The following is a 19,654-nucleotide window of genomic DNA, read 5'->3' as shown; positions in this document are numbered from 1 at the left end:
CTGGCAAACGTGACTAAAATGAGGAGAGAAAAAACCCAAATTAGTAGAATCAGGAATGCAAAAGGGGAGATAGTAACAAACACCATGGAAGTCCAGGAAATCATCAGAGACTACTTCAAGAACCTATATTCAAATAAATTCAAAAATCTTAAAGAAATGGACAGATTTCTAGATACATATGATCATCCAAAACTGAACCAAGAGGATATTAATCACCTGAAGAGATCTATAAGAGAAAATGAAATTGAAGCAGCAATCAAGAGTCTCCCCAAAAAGAAAAGTCCAGGACCTGATGGATTCTCTGCTGAATTCTATCAGACCTTTAAAGAAGAACTGATACCAACTCTCCTTAAACTGTTCCATGAAATAGAAAGGGAAGGAAAACTACCTAACACATTTTATGAAGCCAGTATTACACTTATCCCAAAACCAGGCAAAGACACCTCCAAAAAGGAGTACTATAGGCCAAACTCCTTAATGAACATTGATGCAAAAATCCTCAACAAAATAATGGCAAACCGAATTCAACAACACATCAAAAAGATCATTCATCATGACCAAGTAGACTTCATCCCAGGGATGCAGGGGTGGTTCAACATATGAAAATCAATAAATGTAATAAACCACATTAACAGAAGCAAAGACAAAAACCACTTGACCATCTCGATAGATGCAGAAAAAGCCTTTGATAGGATGCAACACCATTTCATGGTAATAGCTCTAAGAAAACTAGGAATAGAAGGAAAGTATCTCAACATTATAAAAGCTATATATGACAAACCTATAGCCAGCATCATACACAGTGGTGAAAAACTGAAACTGTTCCCTCTAAAATCAGGAACTAGACAAGGACGCCCAGTATCTCCTCTCCTATTCAACATAGTACTGGAATTCCTAGCCAGAGCAATTAGGAAAGAAGAAGGAATAAAAGGAATAGAAATACGTAAAGAAACTGTCAAAATATCCCTATTTGCAGATGATATGATCCTATACCTTAAATCAACATAGAAAAATCATTAGCATTTCCATACACTAATAATGAACAAACTGAAAAAAGAATATATGAAAATAATTCCATTTACAATAGCCTCAAAAAAATATCAAATACCTAGGTGTAAACTTAAGGATGTGAATGACCTCTACAAGGAAAACTATAAACTTCAGAAGAAAGAGATTGAGGAAGACTATAGAAAATGGAGAGATCTCCCATGCTCATGGATTGGTAGAATCAACATAGTAAAAATGTCTATACTCCCAAAAGTAGTCTACATGTTTAATGCAATTCCCATCAAAATTCCAATGACATTCATTAAAGAGATTGAAAAATCTACCATTAAATTTATATGGAAACACAAGAGGCCATGAATAGCCAAGGCAATACTCAGTCAAAAGAACCTTTTTTAAGCACAAACTAACCTAGAAGTTAACACACAAGCAAAGAAAATTAATGTGACTCTACTCCCTGTATAGCTATCCTTATCTCAACTAGCAAAGACCTTGTTCCTTCCTATTATTGCTTATACTCTCTCTTCGACAAAATTAGAGATAAGGGCAAAATAGTTTCTGCCGGGTATCGAGGGGGTGGGGGGGAGAGGGAGGGGGCTGGGTGGGTGGTAAAGGAGGGGGTGGGGGCAGGGGGGAGAAATGACCCAAGCATTGTATGCACATAGGAATAATAAATAAATAAATAAGGGTCACTCTTAGTCTTATTTCTGTACTCATTTCCCTTCATATTGAAAAGGTATTATACCTCTGTAAATCCAATAGGCCATTCTATTATCTTGTCATTGATGATCAAGAGTTGATCATGTGGACTCTTAGAGAAAATCTCTCCTACTTTAACCATCAACCCAAGACCAGCAGGAAAATTGACAGTGTTCTCAATATCGTAATGTGCCATATGGTTTGCTTCTTCATCTAAGGATATGTGGTCCCCAGCTGTGTTTGTGAATTGGATTTTCTTCATAAATGGATGAAGCTGCAAGAGAAGTATAAATTAGGAAATGAGGACTAAACAGAAATTAAAAGTGGAAAGTCCATATCTATTAAGAAACCCTTTTCCAATATCCTTGCACTAATGTCTCATTATTGGTAGACGCTATGGGGGATAATTTAATCCAGCCAGAGTGATTCTAGGCTGTTGCCTAACGGATGGCATTGGTATGATCTCTACTGTAAATCTGAGCAATAAATTCTGTCTGCAGCTTTTAGAAGGTAATCATTGTGCTTAAAAAAGGAGTATTTACTAGGACTTTGATTATGGTATGGTAGCATGGCTGCACACATATATCCAAACTCACTGAAATTTACGGGTTTTTTTTACTTATTTTTGGTTTGTTTTTCTTTTATTCATATGTGCATACAAAATTTATATGTTAAATTTGTGCACTTAAAATGTTAGTTTTAAATCAATAAACCTTTTTAAATGGGCTCAACTGGTATTCGCTCCATGTCTCCAGAACTCTTTTGGTAAAAATGCTATTGTTTCATAACATTTCATGCAACAATCAATGTTCAAAAATTTTAAAAAATCAAACATCCAGTCTAATGAGGTTTCTAATGGAGCGTGCTACTCCTTGAGTCTCTGTGGCCTTTAACATTGGCCTGTGGAAAGAAATTAACCTCCTATTGTTTAAACAACTGTTGTTAAAGTCTTCAGTTAAATGGAGCAGAAGCAGAATAAATAATCCACAATTACAATAGACCCTTGGTATCTACATATATGTGGTTCCAAGGAGACTGCCATTGAGGAAAAGCAGTGAATGCTCCGGATGCATAAAGTTCAGTAGTGTACTACGATTGCTTCAATCATTTCCCCCATAACACCACCCAGCTTCTGCTAAAGATACGCCACTTTCAACAAATCTAAAATTTTCACATTATGTGCCATTTTTTGTTTTGGGAGGATTACCATAACTTTATCTTATTTTTGTGCACCACTGGCTTTTTGGAAGACATATTTTCATAAAACTAAGGTCAGGGAAATATTCGGCAGATCACACAACTATTTATACACAATTGATTATAATGTGGGAGTGAATGAGAGCTTCTTCACATCAACTGAACTAAGTAATGTGCCTATGAGAATTAAATTTTATTTTTTTAATTCCTTTTGAATTTTAAAATTTATTTGTTTTTGACAGTGCTTGGTCAAAACCATATGCAATAAATCCTAGAATAAGGCAGACCTACGCTACATCATTGAAATCCATCTTGGAAAATGTACCTATTTGTCTTATAGGCATCCATAAATAAACTCAACCTTGGTACGGTATTTGAAATATTATTATTGTCAGTAAAAATGAAATCAAATAGTAAGTTAAGTTTTCCAACATCATTTGCACATTTCCATATTTTAGTATATGAATGTTAAATATATCTGTCTTATTCAATAAATTTGATTAATATATTTGTAAATTCTGTATGAAGACAAGAGTTCATGAACATTTCATGCATGTGTTATGGAATCAAGTAAGTCATTGTTAAAGTCTGGACAAACCTATATAAGACCCATGGAGGATATAGTGAGATTATTCACATTACCAATGGTTCTATATTTAAAAGTGATAACACCGGCCCTGCTCCCATGATTGTTCTAGGTTTTGAATGAATGGGTATGTCTAAAACCAATTCATTTCCCAGAATTGATTTAGGTTATTATGTAGAACCCATTTCAATTTTCACCCAAAGTACCACATGGAGAGCTTTGGATTAGTGTAGACCTGAGCATTTTAAAAAAATCATCCTGTCTTTGGTCTTCAGTTGTGTTTGGCTATTTTATCCTACATTTGGAAATATCTTGATATAATGTTTAATTTAGTAGCTTCAAATCACAGCCACCAGTGGCTGAATTCTCCCAGTAGAAATAAACATATAACACAACACATACATGTACATGCAGTGTGCAAAAATCCATATTGCTTTTTGCCTGATCCAGCTGATCTTGAGATGAAATGGAATCATGATGGTATACCTCAGTAAAATGCCTGAAGATGGTTTTAAGTGTTCAGTTATTGTCCTGTTTCTGGAAAAGGCTTACCTCCCAGGAAAGTATCCTTGGCTTGTCTGTATGTCCTGAGGACCCCATTTCAATTTTCTCCAAAAGCATTTGATGAAGAACATGGGCTATAGCATACACAGCAATATAGATGAAATAGCTGGAGTCTGATATGGTCATGATGTCAATATTTCCTGGCATAAACTCTAAGGAAGAATTTGGAGGGCACACTCCAATTTTTCCACACAGTGACCCAACAGGTGAACACTGAAAAGCGTGAAGCCACAATTTACTGAAGTAAAAGTCTCCTGGGTATTGGGAAGGGTTGACTCTCTTGAGAAAGTGCCTGAAGCCAGGGATTTCCCCCTTGTGGTGTGAAAATGAGAAACTTCCATGGAAAGAGTGTAGCATGTGGTCCATTTCATATATAACAATATCCCATTTTCTTGTCATGATCCACACCTTCCCTGTGGTTAAAAAGAATTCTGCTGCAATGTCCATGGTGATAAGGCTGTCTATTTCACCATACAGTATATGAACATTTGCAGATGAAACTCTAATCCTACTCATGAAAGTGATATCACTTGATCCGTACATTGTCTTAGGGGCAGAGAGCTTTTCTGTAAAGGCCACGCAGATACCATTCTTTATCATCTCTGTTTTCAGATTCCAAAGGAACTGCTCTCCTTTCATATCATCAGATACAAACAGTGCCACCCACGTCCAGCCAAAATGCAGCAATAATGAGATCATTGCATGGGCCAAAAAACTGTCCTTGGGTGCCATCTGATACAGTGATGGAAACTGGTCTCTGTCACTTAGCATGGGATGAAAAGGTCCATATGTTACCTGAGGGAACAAAGAAATATATCATGATTCTGAGTTTAGTGTGATTTTAGATTGCATCTCTTAAGGGGCTGATGAGGGAATTCTGTACAGAAGATGGCTAAAGAATGTATTAGTATTGGTTAAAGAAAAAGACTGGTGTAGAGATACCCAGTTCTCTCACTCAGGGCGCATAGAAGTTGATCTTTCCCAATGCAATTGCATTAACAAAGAAAATGTGACTTTTGATGAACAGTGTGTGTGAAAACCACATGTTCTTTTCATCTTGAGAAGTGAGAAAAAGGGAAGTAATTAACTTCAGATTTGGATTTGTCAAAATAATGGCATTTGTCTCATCTTATAACTTGTGACTTGTAGAGTATAACCATCCACCATAACCAACATTTGATGTAAATAATGAGAAAGAAATCAATATTTACTGTATTGATCTCTCAATACATTCAATTTAATTTATTACTATAGCACAACCAAGGACTTCTTTAAGAGTGTAATCACTTATCTGGTTCATTCTCTCAGGTATAGTTCTTCCAGAACATATATCTTCTTTTCAAATGAATACATTTGCTATTAATGCCTCCTTACTGATGCTTGCTTGAGATGGGTCTCCAGGAAAGAATATGTGATACAGAGAATTGGATGTGTGAAGTACACTGGTAGTGCTCTCACACATGTAGATTTAAGGCCAGAATGGTCATAAAGAGAATGCAAATCTCAGTAGAAGTGTAACTGAGCTCACCACTACTTTGGAGTTTTTGGAAAATTTATGGCTCTCAGTGTTGCCCCAAATGGAAAGCAGATGTCCAGTTGTTATTATCCTCACAAATGATAGCTGTCAGTCTCTGAATGCCCCTATGACTGTCATATCTTAGACTGGAGCATTTCTGTGCTGTGGAAATTTGCCATGAAGTAGACTGCTGTGCGTAGTTAGCTGTCACTGGTCTCAGTGACTGGAAGACAGATATATTGGCCCTAGAAAGGATTTTGGTAGAGAGTCCCTGTATGGTTCTATGTTGTTATCTTCCTTTCCTTCCCATTGTAAATAATCTCACAACTCAGGGAACTTCCTAGGACTTGCACTTAAATACTTGTGTATTATGCATTCTTAGTTTCCATAATTCATTTTCATCAGATGTGCATGGATGGCATTGAGGAAAGCCCAAACATTTTTCTTCACAATTCACAACACATTTACCTGTGGGATTCTGTAGAGTTCCAAAAGTGTTCCAATCTCAGCTGAAAATGCTGACTTAGTTCCTGAAATTACGGCAATAGACTTGCTGTTTGTCTGGCAGTTGTAATTAGGGAGAGCTTCGATATTTTCTGACAGCCAAAGAAGAGTGCTCCACAAGGTGAACTGGTCACTGGCAAAGGCATTATAGACATGGAAACCCAGGGATATGTTGGGGAGAAGATGAGAGTTCCTGTTTATCTCCTCAATGGTAAAGTACAAAACCAATACAAATTGGTAGTTCTTCCAAAACCACCTAAACACAGGAGAAAGAATTAGGTAAAAGAGTCAAATTATGTAATTCAAAAGAAATTCATCAGCAAATCACAGAAAAAATTGGGGTTTGACCCAGGCTTCCCATTTAGAGAATCTCCCTGCATTGGGATACGATGTTGGAGTGAATAAGGTTCTCATGAATTTGAAAGACCTTTGGATGGTTCTTTGAGTCTCATAATGCAATCTGTGTTCAAACTATTGAGAAGTTTTCAGGAATTTTGAGTGGGATGTGGTGGCAATTGGCTGGATAGTATAGCTCCCAAGTGGACAGACTTGTTTTGTTTATATAAATGAGAGGTCCACTGATGTATGCTGAAGACGTCAAGGTGTTCTCCCACGGAGATATGAATAAGACATTCATGCATCTATCTTCATAAACCCATTTGCAAAGGCTTTGGTGATTTACAACCTCTAATCCTTTTCTACTTAGAAGCAGAAGACAAGATGTAGGAACTTTTTTTTCTTTATGGTTTTGAGTAGCTAAATACCACCCAAATTTCAAGTTCTTCACATAATTGGGAACATTTAGTGCTTCAATTTAATTTTATAGATTTCAAGCTGCTCATTCAGTGTTTTTAGACCAGGACTTTATTTATTTATTGCACTACTAGGGTTTGAACTCAGTGATTCACGCCTACTAAGCTGTTTCTCTATCCCTTAAGCCATAGCTCCAGCCCTCATTCAGGTTTTTAAAAAAGATTTTCTTTGAAGTGATTTCTCTTTTATCAATTCTTGTTGAGGACATGGATCAAATGATAGACTAAGTTCCTAGCAAGTGTGAGAATCTGAGTTTATACCCAGTACTACTAAAAAATACCACTCATTTCTTATTTAACATTTGAAAACTCTGGGGTTTTTTGTAATTTGACCGAAGTATGAGTTGTTGCATTAAAAAAACTGCAGCAACTGTCACATGATGTTGTTTCTGAAAGAATTAATTTGTTTCCTGTTCAAGAATTTTTCCTCTAATTTCTTTGGAATTACTTTGTTTTTTTCCTAATTTCTTAAATTTCAACCTTAATTTAATTATTTAGAAAACTTCTTCCTTTTTATTCAACTATGTTAGTTTAATATTTTTTTTCGCATCAGTGCTTTAGTTGGTTTCCATTGGTCCTTACATTTTTAATTTTGCATGTAACACATACTATTTTATGCTGTCACTGAATATTTTTGATTTCTATCCAGTTCCAAAATATCAGTGTTTTGTTTTATTTTTATTGTTATGTTTTCCACTTTTGTCTGTATTATTCTTATCTTTGGAATTTGAAATTGAGTTCTGCATGTAAACAAATTATGATATTTAATACTATTTCATAAACACTATAAAGACAGATGTTTTCTTACAGATGACCAATTAGATATATGCTTAAAGATCCATCAGACATATTATGATATTATGTTATAGCCAAGGCTTAATTTTTTAAAAGTCAATAAAGTGAATTTTTTAGGTGTTTTGACTTATTTATTACACTTTTCCTTTGTGAATGGAATGTTCAAATTTTATATCTTTACAATGGTATATATTAATTTTACACAGAATGGGGTCTCATTGACATTTCTATTAATGCATATGATGTACCTTCTTCATATTCACCCTTACATTGCACTCTGTTGTCCCCACTTTTCCCTTCCCATGAGATACAGGTGTGACACAGCTCAGTGTGAGCCTTGGTGGCCAAGAGACTACATTTACCAGCATGACTCCAACTTTGAGCCACAAAGGATAGACCAATACACCATTCACTGAAGATTAGGACAGAGTAGTACACAGTGGACTTTACCTTGGAACTCTGTACAAAGACAGCAGTGCCTAACATTGAACAACTCCTAATGAAACCCGTCACCCGGCCTTCCTGTGCATGGAGCAGATGAAGCAGCCCAGGTGCCAAGAGGAAACACATGGCATTATTAAAACAGCCTTCTATTCTAGGCAAGATCTTGAGTGGTCTCAAGCCAGAAGACTTCACCGGTAGACAGTTCATATCAGTGTAATACTTTGTATAATCCTGGTGTTTTGCTTGTCTTGGTGGACTGTGCCCTCATAGAATGAAAAGCTTTGTGGATGTGGTCAAGAGAGGCATGACATAGCACCTTTGGGCTGGTCCCTCATAGTGCAAGAGTCAGGCAGAATCCCATAGTGTCATGTCACAGGCCAGTGACTGTGAGGCATTTGGGACTACTGTGGCCACAGCGAAAGGTTTATAAATATGAACTTCCCTCATGTTCCCCAGGTTTGTTCTCAATAACACACCATGCACTGATTTGAGACAAACCCAGGTTCAATTTGTCCTCTAGTAGTGAAAGAGTGGCAATACACCAACAGCAGGCGTTAAACAAATTGTGTTGAGAATGGTACACCTCCACATGTAGAAGACTGAAACTAGATGCCTATCTCTCACCCTGAACTAAAATCACTTCAAAATAAATCAAAGACCTTAACACAAGAGCTGAAACTACCATATAAAAACATAAGTAAACATTTGAAATACAAGCATAGGCAACAAGTTTCTAAATAAGAATAAAATTGCTCAGGAAATAAAGCCAGAATTGGCAAATGGGATTATATCAAATTTAAGATATTCTGTACATGAGTAGAAAAAACTAACAGACTAAAGAGATAACCTATAGAATGGGAGAAAATTTGTGAGCTATTCATCTTACAAAGGATTAATATTCAGAACACATACAGCTCAGAAACCTAAATAAATATTCCAAATAATAAATGACAAATGGATTGAACAGAGAGTTCTCAGAAGAGGAAACACAAATATCCAATAAAAATGAAGATATGTTTAATATTCTTAGCCCTGAATAAAACATAAATCAAAACAAAACTGACACCATCTTACTTCAGTCAGAATAACTATCACCTTTAAAACAAATAGCAATCAATGCAGGTGGGGATTCAGGGAAAAGGTTCCCCTTGTACACCATTGGTGTGGATATAAATTAATTTAGATCCTGTGGACGTCATTGTGAAGGTTCATAAGGAGACTTAAACTAGAACTACCATATGATCCTGATATACCATTCCTGAGTATTACTCCAATGTAAGAATTATACAATAGAGATTCTCACACACCCATATTTACAAAAAGCACTAATCAAGCAGCTGAGCTAAGGAATCAGCCAGTGCACCCATCAACTGAAACACAGCAGAAAACTAAAATAGATTGCTACAGGGCCATGCTAAATAAAACAGAATGGTACTGGTACAAAAATACACATATATAACAATGGAATAGAACAGAAGATCCAGAAATAAGTCCACACAGTCCTACAATTTTTGACAAAGGTGCCAAGAACATAGGTTCAAGAAAAGACAGTCTCTTTAACAAGTGGTTCTAGGAAGACTGGATTTACAGTTGTGGAAGACTAAAACTAAATCCTTATCTCTTACTCTGTATAAAAATCGCTACAAAATAGATAAATGACCTTAACGTTAGAGCTGAAACTCTGAACCCACTGCAGGAAAACATAGGGAAAACACTTTTGAAATATGTAAGAGTCAGAGCCTTTCTGAATAGTACTGCAGTAGCTCAGGATATAAGAGAAAGAATTGACCAATGGAATTGAATCAAATTAAAAAGTTTCTGCACATCAAAGTAATCATTTACCAGAATAGCCTACAGAACAGAAGAAAATCTTTGTGAGATATTCATATTTTCAGTGATTAATATCCAGAATTTAAGAGAAATCGAAACCTAAACAACAATATAACAAATATTACAGTTAATAAATGGGCAAATAAATTGAACAGACAGTTCTCAAAAGCATAAAAACAAATGTCCAATAAATATGTAAAGAAAAGTTTAACATCTTTAGCCCTGAAGGAAATACAAATGAAAACAACATTAAGGTTTGATACTTACTCCAGTCAGAATGGGTATCACCAAGAAACAAAACAACAAAAATGCTGGAAATGGAGATATTAATTAGTGCAGCCAATATGCAAATCAGCATGGAAGTTCATAAAAAAATAACAATAGACCTGCCATATGAGCCTGCTATTCAAATCTTGGGCTTATATCTGAAGGAATTGAAGTCAGTAGACAACACAGACACTTACACACCCATGTTTATGGTAGCACTACTCACAATAGCCAAACTAAAGAATCAGATTAGGCATACATAAAACAAAGAAAGAGTAAAGAAAATTTCTTGTCTATACACAATTTGTTAATATTCAGCCATAACAAAGAATGAAATTGTGCCATTTTTTGGAATAGCTGGAATTGGAGATCATCATGTTAAGCAAAATAAGTCATGGTCAGAAAGATAAATATATGTTTTCTGTCATATGTAGACTCTACACATAAAAAAATGACATGGGAGAGTCCTGGTTGCTTGTTCCTGTAATCCCAGCTACTCAACTGGCAGTAATTGAGGGCAATTTAGTTCAAAGCCTAGTCAAGTGTCAGAGATTGGGAGGATCACAGATTCAGGGCAGCCTAGGCAAAATGTTATTGAGATCCCATATAAGCAAATAATCTGGCATGGTGGTTCAGCTACACAGTAGGTGACAGGTAGGAGGATTATAGTCTAAGGCTGACTCCAGGCAAAAACACAAGATCATTTCTGAAAAACAACTAATGCACAAAAGGACCAGGGGCATGGCTTAAGTGACAGAGTAGCTGCTTAGCAAGGTCAAAACCTTGATTTCAAACCCCAATACCACTTAAAAAAATGACCTGCAGAGGGTGATGAGAGGTGAATATGACTGAAGCACGTATGTAAGGTTGAAAATAGCATAAAAAGACACTCTAAAAAAGTTAAATGTAAGTGAGGAGACAGGACAGGGATAAACTATTAACAAGAAAAGAAAGCAAGCACTAAAAACTCCATAACAAAGTCTGAGAAATGAATAAACAAGTCAGAAAAATTATAAGATACAAAATTGACAGGCAAAATTCTATACCATTGTTATATACCAATAGCAAACTATCTGAAATAGAGCTCAAGAAAGCCATCTGATTTACAATAGTTACAAAATACCCAGCAATCAATTTAATGAGATGATTAAATCAAGAGGATCACAATTAGAATTATGTCATTGATGAAAGAATATGAAGAGGGCACAAAAATATGGAATGACACTCCATGTTTATTAATTGGAAGAAACAGTATTACTAAACTATCCACATGATACAAAGCCATCTGTAGATTTGCAGCAATCTCAGTCATAATGCCAATGGCACTCTTCATAAAATGAAAAGAACCCGAATTTTTATGAAATTATGAAATGACAGATGATTCCAAATAGCCAAAGAAATTCTGAAGGATGGGGGAAGTAAAGCTGAAGTCATTACACTACTACACTTCAAAATGTCCTAGGAAGCTGTAGTAACCAAAATAGCATACAGAGGCTGCAGTGTGGCTCAGAGATAGATCACTTCCTGACAGATAGTAAGGCTCTGGATTCAATTCCCAGCACTTTGCTAAACAAAATGACACAAAACAACCACGAAAAACTCAGCATCCTGCTGACATAAAAGCAGATAAATGAACCAATGAAAGAAAATAGAGAACTAAGAAGCAAACGCACACATTCATGGCTAATTGACTTTTGGGCAAAAGCTCTAAGGGCAGATATTGGAAAAAGAAATCTTTCTAATGGTGCAAGAACAATTTGGTATCTGTAAACAGCAGAAGAAAACTAGAGTTCTCCCACAAGATAAAAATCAACCCAAAATAGATTAAATACTCAAACATAAAACCCTTAAACAATCAATCTACTAGTTAAAAATAGGTGAATGACTCAGTGCACTGGAATGGACAGGGATGTTTTGGACAACAATCCAAAAGCTTAATATATAAGAAAAACTGGACAAACAGATTACATTAAGCTTAAAAGATTGCTCTGCAATTTTGCTCTGCACAAATAATTGTAGAGAAAATTCCCAGAATTGGAAAAAATATTTGTGAAGAATACATCTGACAAGGAGTTGATGTTCAAAATATTTAAAGAATACAAATATAATATCATGAAAACAAAACAAATGACCTGATTCTTAAAAAATGGCCAAAAAAGCCTAAATAAACAATTCTCAAAAGACACACAAATAACTAACAGGCATATGAACAAACTCTCAACATTATTATTCATTAAGAAAATGTAAATCAAAACCTGTTTCAATGTCCATTATTGAAAAGGTGTTAGTCAAGTACCAGAGCACTTGCATAGCAAGCATGAGGTCTTGTGTTTAATCCCCAGTATTACATAAAAAAAAACTGAAGTTCTAGAGAGGATGTGTTGAAAAGGACACCCTTACCTAGAGCTGATGGGAATGTAAATGAGTGCAGCCATTATTGAAAACAGTATGAAGGGTCATCAGGAAATTAAAAATAAGACTACCACATGATCCTGTTATTTTATTACTGGGAATCTATCCAAAGGAAATGAAATAAATATGTCAAAGGCTCAGCTTCGCTCTTGTGTTTAATGCAGAAGTCATCACAATAGCGCCAAAAGGAATAAGCTAAGTGGGCATCAACTGATGAGTGGGATATATTCCAGGGAATACTATTCAACCATAAGAAGATGAGAATCCTATCATCTGTTATAACATAGATCAAATGGAATTATATTGTGTTAAGTGAAATAAGTACAGAATGAGAAGTACCTCACTATGTCACTCACATATGAAATCTGACTAAGCTTATCTCAAAGAATTTGAGAGTACAATGGTCATTACAAGATGCTGGCAATAGTAAGAAGGAGAGGAATGTAGAAAGTTTGATCAATGGATACTAAGTTACATTTAGATAGAAGTAAGAAGTTATGATGTGTGATTGCACAGTAAGGTGATTATAGAAAAAAAGATATAGTGTGTATTTCAAAAAGCCAGATAAAATAATGTTCAAAACTTTGAAAACATGGTAAGTATTTCTGAAGCCTGACATACTTGGCCTGACTTAAACATTGCACAATATTTTTAATATTATATATTTTTATGTGCATCTAAAGATATATGCATATAGATAAAAATATATACATATAAATAAATATATATTTTTATGTGTGAGTTCAATAATTAAACTTGAACAAAAGTAAGTTATTTTAAGATTTTGAGGGAAGTATTAACTTAAAATTTAGGATATATTAATAATGCAAAGAATTTCATGTGAAATTTCATATATGGTATATTTTCAGAAAGTTCACCTCTTCTATTATATTACCTTAATTTCCCTTTCTCCTTCCTCTCTTTTTCAAAACCACATTTGGTGGGTCTCTTTATGCTACATCCACATGCACATAACATACTCAAAAAAAGTTTCAAAATGGCTTTTGTCTCATTATATTCACAAACATAGAACCAGTCATTCTACATAACATACTAGCTAAATGGAATCTAACACAGAGTCAAAATTATAATAACGAAGATATTTTACAGAATTCCAAGCCTGCAAAAGAAGAAAATCAGTGATTTTAACCAAATACGACAGGTAAAAGCAGTATGAATCCTAGAAATTGTGTCCAGAAAATTGCAAATCGAAGAATACTTCCTATCTTATTCTATGCAACCAGAAGTAAATTGACATCAAAGCACACAAATATATTAGGATTGTATAAGAAATGCACAGTGCACACATGTGTTGCACCATGGATAAAACGAGAATATGGAAAAACCTGAAAAAAACAGTCATAAAAGATCAAAAACAACATGTATATACTTGTAGGAAATGTCCAGATCTCAGAGATGCAAAGTCAATTAGTGATTGATGGGGCTGGGGGGATGAAGAGATAAATGTTTAGAGCATGCAAATGGCATAATAAAAACAAGGTGGTTGTCTAGCAAGTATTAGGAAAGAAGAAACAGCTTTATGAATGAGCATATATAATTTTCAATAATTGTATTTCAATTATCTTATTCACAGAAAAATGAATATACTTATCATCTTATAGTTGTACAAAATTAGTAACATACCAAATATTCAATATCAGATGAAGAAGTGTTGCCATGTGGGTACAAAATGACACTTGGATGGGATGAAATCATTACCACAATGCCCATTAGTTACAGGAAATAACATTCATGATACACTCTTAGGTATCATGAGCACAATTACACAATGAAGGTGACATTCTAATTCCATATTGAGAGTTACAAAAGTTTAGGAATAATTATTGTAGGACTTGATATTCCAGATGATTCCTAGACATATTAAATAAAGATTATGGGTGGCCAGAAATTTCTCTAACTGTAGTACACAAGGCAGACTGTAAAATCTGGTTTCTAGCTTTGTGACATGGGAGGAAGGTTTACACACTTCTCTTTATACTGGTCTCATGGAAAATACCATGCTTTAAGAATCTCTGCCTGCGTCTCTAATGCTAATAGAATAAACACACGAGGTAGCTATAAGTTACAGAGAAATTCATATGCATCAAATAATATCCATGAAATACCACATTTCAGACTTTGTCTAATGATAGACAAAGAAAAAAGAAAATGAAACAATTAAAAGGAACAGATAATGGGCAGGAAGAGGAACTCAAACAAGTGAGAGGTGACCAGGCTGAAGTCTAACTCAAGGGTCAGCAGCCCCACTAATAACTCCCTCCAGGGGTAGACAAACTGGTGAAGTGACAAGTGCTAAATAATGTCAAAATGAACCACTAAGGATGGAGACACTCCATGGAAACAAACTGCATATCACTTAAACATTTTCTGAGGACATAAGGATGTTCATTTGCTGAATGTTTTAGAAGCATACTTGGCTATGACAACCAATGGGGCCTGTGGGAAGCACAGGCTGTCTGTTGGTAAACTGTCATGGAGCATCAACATGAGGACTCAGGTATTAGAGACACATGCCACACAGTTTCATAAAGCTCAGAATTAATGCAGTTCCTGTGCTTTTTTTGTTTTTTAGAAAAGTTAATAATTGTGATCTAAGAGAAGGACATGTACACCTTCTGAAAGATGTTTTCCTTTTCTTCTTTTGACTTTCAGGACCAGGGTTCAAATGCCTCAGGTTCTGATAGGATTCAATTGTTGATCTTTTAGAAGACTCAGTCTGGAAAGGGTTTCAGATACCCAAGGCTTCTCTTTGAGGCACATTTCAACAATATGCAGTAGGCAGGAGTAGGTAGGAGTGAGTTCCTGATCTTGATCCTAACCTTGGGCTATGGCTAGTGTGTAGGATGTCCATGTGCCCCATTCCATGTTCCTGTTTGAGGATAGACTGAAGTCCAATCACTCTAATTTGTTCTAATTTCCCCAGTGACTGATCATGATTATCAGGTTGATGGAGAGACAAAAATAGATTTTGAGTTCTATCCTGTGTCTTTAATGGAGTGAAGAGCAGAAGAAAAGGTAATGAAAGATTGTGGAATCATAAAGGAGAGAACGTCAGAATTCATTGGTGTGTATTTCTCTGCAGTTTTCATAATTCTCAAGAGGTATTAACCCTTCCACCCACAGATCATTTAATTACATGAATCTTAATCACACTTAATACATGCACACAATCTAGACCTTACCTTGTAACTTTCACATCAGTTTTTGGTTGGAGTAGAAAGGAGAGCCGGGATATTTCTGCGTCCTGTTTCATGTAGTAAAGGGGGAAGAATCCACCAAGCATGAGATCTCCATCTCTGTAGAGGGTTGGACTCAAGTACTGCAAACACCTCTGACTTTCCAACAGTGATGTGTGTAAAGGCTTCAGGAGTAGGAAGACAAAAATCAGAAAGAGCAACATGCCAAGCTTTGTTCAACACAGAAACAAAGCCTGTGTGTAATCTACATGAAAAGACAGATCTGGATCATGTCCACAGGCTCAATCTCATGCAGTAAAAGTCAATCTCTTTGTCCCCCACAATTTCCACTGTCACTCTATGTCCTCAAGCTGTAGAAACCATGTGAAATGTTAGACTGCTAGACAAAGGCACAGCCAGAAGCAAAATAGATGAATTAACAATGCAGTCACAGTGCAGAGACGCCACTTACCCTTACTTCATTGTCATCAGAGCAGCTCTGTCTCTCTGTTTTTTCACTAATTCATTTCAGTCCTAACCAGGAACTCTGGGGATCTGAGGGCCTGAGGCTTTGCACCTGTCACCCTACCACTTGGTGAAGAAATACTTGTGAAAAACATGTTTGGGACTACTTCTTCTATAGGATCTGTGACTTCAACAAGGCTTTTGGGACCACCATGTTCTGACACATTGGACTGCATAATCCTGCACCCTCAAGGGGCCATGGGTTGTTGTTAGAAGGCTGTTTTGAGAAATTCGGCAGTTTTTGAATGAGCAGGTGTTGAAATCAACAAAACTCCTGGTAACATAATTCCACATGGTGCTTCAGCAGGGGAAGAGCTGAATTCAGTTACAGATGACCACTGTTGCAACTCACAGAAAGTACTTTATTCGGTGTCCAGTGTCACTCATATAATAGTGACCCCTCCTGCAATAAATGATCTTCATGCTTCACAAATCATGGAGTGGGATGCATAGCAGCAATGACTAGAAAGTCATCTGCAATTTCTAGCACTTGATAAATTCAGACTACTTACACCTTCCTTTGTTCTGAGATTGTTCACTGAATTGTGTTTGAAGTCCTCATCATAAGGTTATACACATCATAACTAAAAATAACTGTGTTCTTGAACCAACACTTATTTGCTCTTTTATGTCCTTTGTTCTACCACTCCTCATAGAAAAGGTTTATGATAGAATTTTCATTTCTTTTATTTTTGGGCAATACTGGGATTTGAATTCAGGCCTGCTTGCTAGGCAGGCACTCTACCACTCAAGCCACACTCTCAGCCCTCTTAATCTCTTATCTATTTTTTATCACAAAGTTTTTTTATTGACATTCATAAATTGTATGTTTCATAGCAAGATGCTTTGATGTGTATATGTATTTTTTGATGGTTCTATCAATGTATTTGACTTACACATTGCCTCACATACTTCATATTTTTAGTGGTGGAGAAGCTTGAAATCTACTCTCAGCACTTTTCAGGTATACAATGTAGGTATTAGCTACATTGAGTAGGATGACAGATCTCTTGAAATTATTTCTGTCTAACTGAAAGTTTGTTTCTTTTGACCAGCATCTCTCATTCCACCTCCTTCTCAGCCTTCTGATAACCACAATTTCACCCTCTGTCTGCATGAGTTTAACATTTAAACACTGTGCATCTGACTGAGAACAGGAACTATTTGTCCTTTTTTTTTTAACCTTTTGGATTCTTTCATTGAACATAATATTCTCTAGGTTAATCTATGCTGACAAAAGTGACAGGGTTTCCTTCTTCTTTAGAGACTTAGCAGTATCCCATGTGTATAGGACATTCTAGCGATACAGATATAGATGTATATAGATATATAGACAGAACTACAGATATAAAGTACACTCACCCTTTGATGAAAACTTAGCTTGATCCTGACATCTTGACTATTTTGAATTAACATAGGTCTGTAGATGATACTTAGGCATACTTATTTAATAGCCTTTAGAAATGTGCTCAATAATTGGGATTTCTGGATGATGTGGTAGTTCCATTGTTTTTTTTTTCATTTTTCTTTTATTATTCATATGTGCATACAAGGCTTGGTTCATTTCTCCCCCTGCCCCCACCCCCTCCCTTACCACCCACTCCGCCCCCTCCCTCTCCCCCCCCAATACCCAGCAGAAACTATTTTGCCCTTATTTCTAATTTTGTTGTAGTTCCATTGTTTTTTATTTTGAGAAGCTTCCATGATGTTTTACAGAATGAATACACTAACTTACATTTCCCTCAGCAGTTTGCAAGGGTTCCCTCATTTCTGCATCTAAATGGAGACATATTATCTTCCATGTTTTGGGTAATAACCAGCCCAACAGACATGTGATGATATCTTAAAACTATAATTTGAAGATATATTTCTTTGATGATTATTAGTGATTATTTTACATTTATAACTATTCAATCATATTAATTGTACAAATTAAGGGATTTTATTGTGATATTTACATGTAAAATATATTGTGTTTTGATACCCTTTTGCCTTCTCTTTTCTTACTCTTCCCAAGTCCCTTTCCTCTTTCCTAATCATACCTCTTCTTCTTTAAGGTGACATTTTCTGGTTTTCGACTGTAATACGAAGTGTGTAATGCTCACCATTCTGTGCTTGACTGTGTTTGAAAGGTCACTTCCAGCACCATCAAATTTCTTACAAAGGAAATAATTTCATTCTTTTCCTATGACTCGATAATACTCTATTTTACATATATACATATCATAATTTGTATTCATTCATCTGATGAGTGTCTAGGTTGATTCCTTATCTGTCTATAGTGCCACAATAATTATAGGTGTGTAGCTACCTCATTTATATGCTGGCTTTTTTGCCTTCTAGCACATAACCAGTCATAAGACAGCTAAACTGTATGGTAGATATATTTTTAGATATTTTTTAGGAAACTTCAGTGTTTTATAATGTCTGTACTAACTTAAGTCTTAATGTCAGTGTATAAGGGTTTATTTTTCTTTACATCCTGACAGGAAATGTTTTTCTTTAAATAATGGTCATTCTGATTGGGGTGAAATGTAATCTCAATGAATTTTACCAGCATATATTAATAGAAAATGGTTTCATCATGACATTTCCATACATGTATAGTTCACACTTTGATCATATTCACCCGCCACATTACCCTCATTTATCTGGTTTCTCACTTTTCCTGATCCTTTTCCTTAATAGTCCCCCTTCTAGTTTTCTACATTCATGTTTTTTTTTATTTTGTAGATTGCACATATGAGGGAAAACTTGTTATTAGGTTTTGTGTGCAGTTTCTCACAACCGGAATAGTGTGTATCTCAGTAACTGAACATTCATGAAACATGCTTTAGACACCACGTCTATGTCAAGCATCACTAACAGAGAACAAAATTAACTGTGGTAACAATAAATGTACAGCCAAACACACCATAAAATGCCGTAATAACTAATTAAAGTGAAAGTTACCACCACAACACCAGTAACATTACAGGAAAAAGGGGCCGATAAGCCTAGTTAATTAAGGATAGGTGTGGAAGAAAGATAATAAAAAATAATGCCAGAGAATAATACTAGAAAAAAGAGGGAAAAAGTCAAAGAGGAAACAGCAAAAAAGAGATAATAAAGATCCAGCTAAAGGCAAAATAAAAATAGAAAACCCACAGCAAGCTCATAAACAAACAGGAAAGAATGAAAGTGAAAGAAATATTTTTAAAGTGGGAAAATAGAAAAAGAAACAAGAAAGAGTGAAAACTGATCAAATTGAAGAAAGAAAATAAAAGGGGAAAGGAGAGGGAGGAAAAGATATTGTTACAAA

At 35.5% G+C, this 19,654-nt stretch overlaps 1 protein-coding gene across 1 annotated transcript in view; it reads right to left on the bottom strand.

Moving 5' to 3' along the window:
• The window catches only part of LOC109680386 (vomeronasal type-2 receptor 116-like), a 51,583-nt gene that overhangs the window by 7,045 nt on the left and 24,884 nt on the right, over positions 1 to 19,654 (bottom strand). The window contains exons 2-5 of the mRNA XM_074053473.1: positions 15,835 to 16,013; positions 6,036 to 6,327; positions 4,040 to 4,846; positions 1,751 to 1,978 (exon numbers count right to left, since the gene is read on the bottom strand). Coding sequence (XP_073909574.1) covers positions 1,751 to 1,978; positions 4,040 to 4,846; positions 6,036 to 6,327; positions 15,835 to 16,013 — 1,506 coding nt within the window. The remainder of the gene's footprint in view (positions 1 to 1,750; positions 1,979 to 4,039; positions 4,847 to 6,035; positions 6,328 to 15,834; positions 16,014 to 19,654) is intronic.

Source organism: Castor canadensis, chromosome 14, assembly GCF_047511655.1.
Source record: "Castor canadensis chromosome 14, mCasCan1.hap1v2, whole genome shotgun sequence".
NCBI lineage: Eukaryota > Metazoa > Chordata > Mammalia > Rodentia > Castoridae > Castor > Castor canadensis.
Note: the sequence above shows the minus strand (reverse complement) of the source record. Positions and strands in the feature narration are given on the sequence as shown.